Raw genomic sequence first — 10,197 nt, forward strand, 5'->3', positions numbered from 1 at the left:
GGAGAGGAGAGGAGAGGAGAGGAGAGGAGAGGAGAGGAGAGGAGAGGAGAGGAGAGGAGAGGAGAGGAGAGGAGAGGAGAGGAGAGGAGAGGAGAGGAGAGGAGAGGAGAGGAGAGGAGAGGAGAGGAGAGGAGAGGAGAGGAGAGGAGAGGAGAGGAGAGGAGAGGAGAGGAGGTCAGGGAAACTTCAGAGCAACCTTTCACTGCCTGAAGGAGCTCCAGGAGAGCTGGGGAGGGACTTTGGACAAGGGCTGGGAGTGCCAGGACAAAGGACAATGGCTTTGAGCTGGGAGAGGGGAAAGTGAGAGTGGTGAGGAGGAAGGGATTGATGAGAGTGAGGGTGGGGAGAGGCTGGCACAGGTTGAGGGTGGTGAGACACTGGCACAGGTTGAGGGTGGTGAGACACTGACACAGGTTGCCCAGGGAGGTTGTGGAGCACAGAAGCACCCAATGTGATCTTTGATCACATTGGGTGCTTCTGTGCTCCACCACCTCCCTGGAGGTGTTCTGCACTAGGAGGCTGCTGGAACACTGGCACAGGTTGCCCAGGGAAGTGGTTGAGACCCCATCCCTCCCTGGAGATATGCAGGATCAGACTCCACAAGGCTCTGAGCAACCTGATCTAGTGGAGCACATCCTCTGCTGAGTGCCTGGAGGGGGCTGGCCTGGCTGACCTTTGGAGGTCCCTTCTCACCCAAACCACTCTGCAATTCTCTGCCATCTTTGTGCTGCTGACCAAGGCCAGAGGAATGATGCTCAGCAGGAGCTGTACTCACGCAGGATCTCTCTGATGAGGACTGGCTGCTCCAGGCTGGCAGGGACACTGGCACCGTGGGTGTTGACAGCCTTCACCCTCACGTGGATCTTCTCTCCAGAGCCCAGGTCCTGGATTGTGTAGCGGGTGGAAAGAAAAGGCTCCTTGTTGACAGTTGTCCAGTCTGTACCTAGGATGAACCCAGCAGAGCATTTCAGGCATGCAGTGGACACAGGCACACAGCTCAGGCAGCAGCACTGAGCCACAGAGGGGTGAAACACAGAAGTAAAGAGGCTCCTGAGGCACACAGCTCAGGCAGCAGGAGTGAGCCAGAGCAGGGTGAAACCCAGAAGCAAAGAGCCTCTTCCACATAAAGAGTGTGGGGCACAGAGGGGTGAAACCCAGAAGCAAAGAGGCTCCTCAGGCACAGCTCAGGCAGCAGCACTGAGCCACAGAGGGGTGAAACCCAGAAGTAAAGAGGCTCCTGGGGCACACAGCTCAGGCAGCAGGAGTGAGCCAGAGCAGGGTGAAACCCAGAAGCAAAGAGCCTCCTGAGGCACACAGCTCAGGCAGCAGCACTGGGCCACAGAGGGGTGAAACCCAGAAGTGAAGAGGCTCCTGAGGCACACAGCTCAGGCAGCAGGAGTGAGCCAGAGCAGGGTGAAACCCAGAAGCAAAGAGCCTCTTCCATGTAAAGAGTGTGGGGCACAGCTCAGGCAGCAGCACTGGGCCACAGAGGGGTGGAACCCAGAAGCAAAGAGCCTCTTCCATGTAAAGAGTGTGGGGCACAGCTCAGGCAGCAGCACTGAGCCACAGAGGGGTGAAACCCAGAAGAAAAGAGGCTCCTGAGGCACACAGCTCAGGCAGCAGGAGTGAGCCAGAGAGGGGTGAAACCCAGAAGCAAAGAGCCTCTTCCATGTAAAGAGTGTGGGGCACAGCTCAGGCAGCAGCACTGAGACACAGAGGGGTGAAACTCAGAGGCAAAGAGCCTCTTCCATGTAAAGAGTGTGGGACACAGCTCAAGCATCAGGACTGGGCCACAGGGAGGTGAAACCCAGAAGCAAAGAGCCTCTTCCATGTAAAGAGTGTGGGGCACAGCTCAGGCAGCAGCACTGAGCCACAGAGGGGTGAAACCCAGAAGTAAAGAGGCTCCTGAGGCACACAGCTCAGGCAGCAGGAGTGAGCCAGAACAGGGTGAAACCCAGAAGTAAAGAGGCTCCTGAGGCACACAGCTCAGGCAGCAGCACTGAGCCACAGAGGGGTGAAACCCAGAAGTAAAGAGGCTCCTGAGGCACACAGCTCAGGCAGCAGGAGTGAGCCAGAGAGGGGTGAAACTCAGAAGCAAAGAGCCTCTGGAAGTGTTCCTCTGTGTTAGTGTTGTCCTGCTCCAGCAAGGGGGTTGGACTCAAAGATCTCTTTGGGTCCCTTCCAGCCCCTAACATCCTATGATCCTATGATGATCCTCTTCCTTGCAAAGTCTGAGGCACACAGCTCAGGCAGCAGGACTGAGACTCAGAGAGGAGAAACCCAGAAGCAAAGAGCCTCTTCCTTGCAAAGTGTGCTGGTTTGAGGCTAACTGGCATGCTTTAAGGAGAGAAATTAGATGACAGGCTGTGAAAAGGGAGGAAGGGGGATGTCTGCTTCACTCATAGGCTTGCTGAGATGTGCAAGAGCAAGGACAGAGGCACAGATCAGACACTTCTGTCCACTGGAGTCATTGTCTCTGTTTTCTCCTTGGGCTTCTGCTGTTCTGCTTGGACCTGTGTAACCCAACTAATCCTTCTCAATGATTTTGGAGCTCTCTTCCAACCTGCTTTAGTCTATGACTCTGTGGGTTAGTTAATTAGAAGGTGATAGGTGCTAGGTTGAGTTGGATGAGCTTGGAGGTCTCTTCCAACTTGCTTGGTTCTATTTATTAGTTAATTAGAAGGTGTTAGGTGCTAGGTTGGGCTGGATGAGTTTGGAGGTCTCTTCCAACCTGCTTGATTCTATTTATTAGTTATTAGAAGATTCTATTTATTATTTATTAGAAGGAGTTAGGTTGGACTGGATGAGCTTGGAGCTCTCTTCCAATCTGTTTGATTCTATGGGTTAGTTAACTAGAAGGTGTTAGGTGCTAGGTTGGACTCAATGATTTTGGAGGTCTCTTCCAACCTGTTTGACTCTATGACTCTAGGGGTTAGTTAATTAGAAGGTGTTAGGTGCTAGGTTGGGCTGGATGAGCTTGGAGGGCTCTTCCAACCTGCTTGATTCTATTTATTAGTTAACTAGAAGGTGTTAGGTGCTAGGTTGGACTCAATGATCTTGGAAGTCCCTTCCAACCTGCTTGACTCTATGACTCCAGGGGTTAGTTAAGTAGAAGGTGTTAAGTTCTAGGTTGGACTCAATGATTTTGGAGATCTCTTCCAACCTACTTGGTTCTTTGCCTCTATGGGTTAGTTAATTAGAAGGTGTTAGGGGCTAGGTTGTGCTGGATGAGCTTGGAGCTCTCTTCCAACTTGCTTGATTCTATTTATTAGTTAATTAGAAGGTGTTAGGTGCTAGGTTGGGCTGGATGAGTTTGGAGGTCTCTTCCAACCTGCTTGATTCTATTTATTAGTTATTAGAAGATTCTATTTATTATTTATTAGAAGGAGTTAGGTTGGACTGGATGAGCTTGGAGCTCTCTTCCAATCTGTTTGATTCTATGGGTTAGTTAATTAGAAGGTGTTAGGTGCTAGGTTGTGCTGGATGAGCTTGGAGGTCTCTTCCAACCTGCATGACTCTATGGTTCTCTGGTTCTATGACTCTGTGGGTTAGTTAACCAGAAGGTGTTAGGTGCTAGGTTGGGCTGGATGAGCTTGGAGCTCTCTTCCAACATGCTTGATTCTATTTATTAGTTAATTAGAAGATATTAGGTTGGACTCAATGATTTTGGAGCTCTCTTCCAACCTGCTTTAGTCTATGACTCTAGGGGTTAGTTAATTAGAAGGTGTTAGGTGCTAGGTTGGGTTGGATGAGTTTGGAGCTCTCTTCCAACCTGCTTGACTCTATGACTCTAGGGGTTAGTTAACTAGAAGGTGTTAGGTGCTAGGTTGGACTCAATGATCTTGGAGGTCTCTTCCAACCTGCTTGACTCTATGACTCTAGGGGTTAGTTAAGTAGAAGGTGTTAAGTTCTAGATTGGACTCAATGATTTTGGAGATCTCTTCCAACCTACTTGGTTCTTTGCCTCTATGGGTTAGTTAATTAGAAGGTGTTAGGGGCTAGGTTGGGCTGGATGAGCTTGGAGATCTCTTCCAACCTGCTTGGTTCTATTTATTAGTTAATTAGAAGGTATTAGGTTGGACTGGATGAGCTTGGAGCTCTCTTCCAACCTGCTTTAGTTTATGACTCTATGGGTTAGTTAATTAGAAGGTGTTAGGTGCTAGGTTGTGCTGGATGAGCTTGGAGCTCTCTTCCAACCTGCTTGGTTCTATTTATTAGTTAATTAGAAGGTGTTAGGTGCTAGGTTGTGCTGGATGAGCTTGGAGCTCTCTTCCAACCTGCTTGGTTCTATTTATTAGTTAATTAGAAGGTGTTAGGTGCTAGGTTGGACTGGATGAGCTTGGAGCTCTCTTCCAACTTGCTTGATTCTCTGATTCTCTGATGGGTTGGGGCACCAGCAGAGGAGGGCAGCTCCAAGGGCAGGTTGGCCACCACACCCTGCCAAAGAAAGCAGGCTCTGAGTCACAGAATCACAGCATGTCAGGGGCTGGAAGGGACCTCCAAAGCTCAGCCAGTCCAACCCCCACCCCTGCCAGAGCAGGATCTCCTGGATCAGATCACCTCTACCAGAAATGCTGGCAGGAGCTCAGCTGCTGAGCAGGAGGCCACTGTGAGTAAGAACAGGCATTAGAGCATCAAACATGGTCACAGAATCACAGACCACAGCATGGCAGGGGTTGGAAGGGACCTCTGGAGATCATCCAGCCCAACCTCCCCCTGTCAAAGCAGGGACACCAGGATTGGGTTCCACAGGAGCACACCCAGGCAGGCTTTGAAAGTCCCCACAGAAGGAGGCTCCACAACCTCCACGAGCAGCCTGCTCCAAGGCTCCAGCACCCTCACCCCAAAGAAGTTTCTCCTCGTGTTGGAGTGAAAGGGACCTCTGCTGACCTTGCAGGTGCACTGCCCAAAGTGGCCAGGGTCCCTTGAGCACCCTCCCCCTGCCCCAGGACGATGCTTTGGAGCTCACCATGTTCCCCAGCACATCCAACATGGGGCAAGGGCTGCTCCTGCCCTACCACCAGCCAGGGAGACCTCTCCAGCTGTTCCTCCTGCTTGGAAGGGGCAGCTCAGTCTCACCTCTCAGCCAAGCCATCAGCCAGCTAACACAGCCCTGCTGTGTGCCCAACCTCCTGAGAGGGCACCCAGCTACAGAACAGCCTCTCCTGGTCACCAAAGGACTGGGTGTGCCAGGTGGGCCACCCACATGTGCCAGGGTGTGCAGAGCCACCTTCAAACCAAGAAAGGTTTCCTGTCAGTGCCATCAGAGCAGCCAGACCCCACCAGCTCCTCCTGCCCTCCCCCCCACTGGTGTTCCTCAGACCAGCCCTCCCCCAAACCTTGCCAGCTGTTGCCCACCCAGAGCAGTCATGGAGCCCCTGTGGGCATCACTGAAGGCTCAGACCCCTCCTGTCACCCAACCAAGCCCAGAGTAAGCTGGAAGAGCATCCAGAACTGTCACCTTTGGGTGCCTGCCAGCCAGCACCCTCCAGGAACAGCTGCACCTTCCCTTGTCCTCATGCAGCCATGGTCAGCTCCCAAACCTCCAGCCCTGCACAGCTAAGCACTGCCTGCCACAAGCCAACAGCCAAGGCTCACAGAGCAGCTTCCCCAAGGCCCCTGGCCCACAGCACTGCAGCCCCCCAGCCCCCCCCCCAGCCACACAGGTCATGGCCTGGCTCACCTCAGATCCTAGCAGGGCTTGCAGGCAGTGCCCAGACCACAAGTCCCATTCACCTCCCCCCCTTCCACCTGCCAGCAATGCAACTGGAGAAGCACAGATGACTGTTGCCACTCACCAGCCCACCTCCATCCTCCTTCCAGGCATCTCAGGCCACATCTAGCTTGGGCTCTGCTGATGCCTGACAGCCCTTCTTGTGCTGCCCAGGGTCCTCTCCTCCCACACCCTCCCTCCTTGCCCACTTCATTTGGGGCAGACATGAGAGAGGTCCTCCTGAGCTCTTACATCACCAGCCCCAGCCCAGGTCTCTGCAGAGCTGCAGCTCACCACAGACCACCCTCAGTGGGGACGATTTGGTCTCCTCCTCCTGCTACTCGGACACGGCAGCGACATCAAACCTGGTCCAGCCTCCTGCTAAGGACCACCTGGAGCCAGTGGGAAACCCTCTCCTAGAAGGGGTTGGGTTGGAAGGGATCTCAAAGCCCTTCCCTCCAGCCTGCACAGCCCCAACTCCCTCAGCCTCTCCCCACAGCAGAGCAGCTCCAGCCCTCTGCTCATCCTCCTGGCCCTCCAGGGAGCAGTTTGGGTTGGAAGGGACCTTAAAGCTCATCCAGTTCCAGCCCCCTGCCAAGGGCAGAGACAGCTCCTGCTAGCCCAGGTGCATCCAACCTGCCCTCGGGCACTTTGCTCCGTGGGAAAAGAAACCAACCCAAAGCAAAACACCTTTAAAATGAAGCCATTTGGGCAAAGAAAGAGAAGTGGTGGCCAGGGAAAGGCGCTGCTGGCTCCTGCCCAGCTCTGCCCTGTGTGCCCACACCAGCTCCCCGTGCCCACAGGGCAGGGCAAAGCTTACTTCCATCCTTGCAGATCTCCACCACGTATCCATCCAAGCCTGCCCTGCCTGTCTGCTCCGGGGCTCTCCAGCTCAGGGTGATGGAGTTTTGACTCACTTCTTCCACAGCCAAGGCCAGGGGGCAGCTGGGAGGCTCTGGAACAAACCCAGGGTGGTGAGGACGAGCTCAGAGTACCAGGGCTGATGGAGGGCACTCAGCCTCCACGCTGGTCTTCAGCCCCCCTCCCTCTCCCCTCCTTCCACCCCCCTAATCCCCCAGCATCATCCCCCAGCAAAAATACCCTCGGTGACTTCACCCCCACATGCCCCCCCCCCCAAACCTTACATTCTCCCCTCCCCACTTCATGCCCACTCCTGTCCTCACCTCCCTTTGGCTTCTCGGGCTCAGGGGCTGGGGGTTCAGCTGGGGGAGCCTCTGCAGGGGCTGGAGCCCCTTCTGGTGTGGGGACAGGAGCAAGCTCCTCTGCGGGGGCTGGAGGCTGTGCTGCAGGGGGGGGATGCTCAGCGGCTGGGGACGCTTCAGCAGCTGGGGCTGGGGCTGCTTCCTCCTTGGGGGCTGCTTCCTCCTTGGGGGCTGCTTCCTCCTTGGGGGCTGCTTCCTTCTCGGGGGCTGCCTCCTCCTTCTTGGGGGCTGCTTCTTCCTTGGGGGCTGCTTCCTTCTTGGGGGCTGCCTCCTCCTTCTTGGGGGCTGCTGCTGACTTCTTCTTGGGAGCAGGCTCGGAGGCAGGGGCTGTTTTGCGGGTCATGGCTGCAGACCTGGGGGCTGGGGGAGTGGGGGACGATGTCCTGGGGTCTCTGCCCTGCTCCCTCCGCTCGGGTTTGGGATCCTTTCTTCAGCCCAAAGGTCTCTCCTCTAGATTTGGGATCCGGACGCCAAAGGTGATGTCCTCACCGAGCGTTTGCACCCCGGGCCGGGGGGTCCGGGGGAGGGTGGGAAGCAGTCAGCGAGGGCAGGAGAGGGGCTGGGAGGTTTTTATAGGCTGGGGCTGGCACTTGGCACCTCCCTGCAAACCAATCTGCCTGCGCAGGCGGTGGCGGCCAGGAATAGCCACCCGGGACCTGCACATTCAGCAGCACGCCCCTGCCCCCTCCCTATGGGACAGCAGCACATGGTCCTGCCCCCCACCCCACCCCCCCACTGCACCCCCACCCCCCCCCCCCGGGCCTCGCACACAGCTGGGCAGCCCAGCCCCGGGTCACCTTTCTTTGGGGACATGGCTCCTGGCCCCAGCACCCCTTCAGCCAGCAGCTTTTCAACAGCCACCCCCACCCCTCCCCCCGCTGCCCCCTCCTCTGCCACCCACTGCCCCCCCCCCCCGACACTGCCCCCACCCCCGAGTCTCAGAGTGGCAGAACTAAGCAGGTTGGAAAAGACCTCCGAGCTCACCGAGTCCAACCCATCCCCTGGCACCTTCTAATCGCCTGAGCCCTGGCGCCGAGTGCCTCCTGCAGCCTCCAGCGATGGGCACTGCACCACCTCCCCGCAGCCCGGCCCAGTGCCAGGCTCTCTTTCCTGACGTCCAGCCTGAACCTGCTCTCTCTCGGGTTTCCCCCAGGGATCCTGCACCCAGCTCCTGCCCCAACCCCAGGCACCTCCCTGCCAACCCTGGATGGAGCATCCCAAACCCTCCTGCTCCCTCCTCCTGCACCCAGCTCCTGTCCCAACCCCAGGCACCTCCCTGCCAACCCTGGATGGAGCAGCCCAAACCCTCCTGCTCCTTCCTCCTGCACCCAGCTCCTGCCCCAGCCCCAGGCACCTCCCTGCCAACCCTGGATGGAGCATCCCAAATCCTCCTGCTCCCTCCTCCTGCACCCAGCTCCTGCCCCAACACCAGGCACCTCCCTGCCAACCCTGGATGGAGCAGCCCAAACCCTCCTGCTCCTTCCTCCTGCACCCAGCTCCTGCCCCAACACCAGGCACCTCCCTGTCAGTCCTGGATGGAGCATCCCAAACCCTCCTGCTCCCTCCTCCTGCACCCAGCTCCTGCCCCAACCCCAGGCACCTCCCTGCCAACCCTGGATGGAGCATCCCAAACCCTCCTGCTCCCTCCTCCTGCACCCAGCTCCTGCCCCAACCCCAGGCACCTCCCTGTCAGTCCTGGATGGAGCATCCCAAACCCTCCTGCTCCCTCCTCCTGCACCCAGCTCCTGCCCCAACCCCAGGCACCTCCCTGCCAACCCTGGATGGAGCATCCCAAACCCTCCTGCTCCCTCCTCCTGCACCCAGCTCCTGCCCCAACCCCAGGCACCTCCCTGCCAACCCTGGATGGAGCATCCCAAACCCTCCTGCTCCCTCCTCCTGCACCCAGCTCCTGCCCCAACCCCAGGCACCTCCCTGTCAGTCCTGGATGGAGCATCCCAAACCCTCCTGCTCCTTCCTCCTGCACCCAGCTCCTGCCCCAACCCCAGGCACCTCCCTGTCAGTCCTGGATGGAGCATCCCAAACCCTCCTGCTCCCTCCACCTCCTCCCCCAGTCCCTGCTGTGACCCCAGACCCTTCTATTCCCCCCATGTCCTCCTCCAGCCTCCACCTGAAGCTCAGAAGTGTTGAGGCTTGGAGGCAGCTCTTGGGATCAGCTGCCCCCACCCCGGACCCAGGGTCCTGGAGAAGATTAATCCCTGCCCAGCCTGCACCCAGCCTCTGTCCTGCCCACACAAGCAGAGCCTTGCCCATGGGGTTTGGCCATGCCAGGACTGGTGCCTGCTGTTAGCATCCAAACTTAGATTCATCCCAAAGCCCCCCCCAAAAAACTCTGGGCATTGATCCGTGGGCTTATGGCTTCTGGGTGCCCAGGAAACATCTCCAGACAGGCACAGCAGGGTCAAGAGGCACCTCTGGGGCAACCAGAGCCTGTCAGGGCCAGGGGAGCTCAGCTTGGCTTACAAGGGGGTGGCTTTCCAGGTGTGGGCACCGAGGAAGAGGAGGGAGAGGAGAAGGAGTGAAAGAAGGAGCAGAAGAGACTCCAGAGCTGCCTCCCAATAGCTGAAGGGATCCTGCAGGAAGGCTGCAGAGAGACTTCCCCTGAGGGTGTCTGGAGACAGGCCAAGGAATGGTGTGGAGCTGAGGCAGAGCAGGGTCAGGCTGCAGCTGAGGAAGGTGCTCTGGGGTAGGAGGGTGGTGAGACTGGCACAGGCTGCCCAGGGAGGCTGTGTGGGCATCCAGGGAGAGTGGGACAGGCTGAGCACTGGGCACAGAGGAACCAAATGAGGCTCAGCAAGGCCAAGTGCAGAGTCCTGCACCTGGGGAGGAAGAACAAACTGCAGCAGGACAGGCTGGGAGGTGTCTGCTGGAGAGCAGCCCCAAGGAGAGGGAGCTGGGAGTGCTGGGAGAGAGCATCCCTGGGGCAGCAATGTGCCCTGGGGGTCAAGAGGGGCAGTGGGAGCCTGGGGGGCATTGAGCAGAGTGTGCCCAGCAGAGCCAGGGAGGTTCTCCTGCTCTCTGCTCTGCCTTGCTGAGACCTCATCTGGAGCACTGCCTTCAGTCTGGGGCTCCCCAGTTGCAGAGGGACAGGAACTGCTGGAGAGAGAACAAGGGAGGCTGTGAGGATGATGAAGGGACTGCAGCACTGCCTGGAGAGGAGAGGCTGAGGGACCTGGGGCTGAGAGTCTGGAGAGGAGAAGCCTGAGAGGGGATTGGATCAATGTCTGTAACTGTCTGAGGGCT

General features: G+C 57.4%; 1 protein-coding gene across 1 annotated transcript in view; it reads right to left on the reverse strand.

The window, feature by feature from the left end:
- MYBPH (myosin binding protein H) overlaps positions 1–7,444 on the reverse strand; it is a 40,221-nt gene extending 32,777 nt beyond the window's left edge. Inside the window, exons 1-3 of the mRNA XM_064173627.1 lie at positions 6,898–7,444; positions 6,534–6,668; positions 776–943 (exon numbers count right to left, since the gene is read on the reverse strand). Of these exons, the coding sequence (XP_064029697.1) occupies positions 776–943; positions 6,534–6,668; positions 6,898–7,279 (685 nt within the window). The 5' untranslated portion in view covers positions 7,280–7,444. The remainder of the gene's footprint in view (positions 1–775; positions 944–6,533; positions 6,669–6,897) is intronic.
- Between the last annotated feature and the right edge of the window lie 2,753 nt (positions 7,445–10,197).

Source organism: Pogoniulus pusillus, chromosome 39 (assembly GCF_015220805.1).
Source record: "Pogoniulus pusillus isolate bPogPus1 chromosome 39, bPogPus1.pri, whole genome shotgun sequence".
Lineage (NCBI taxonomy): Eukaryota > Metazoa > Chordata > Aves > Piciformes > Lybiidae > Pogoniulus > Pogoniulus pusillus.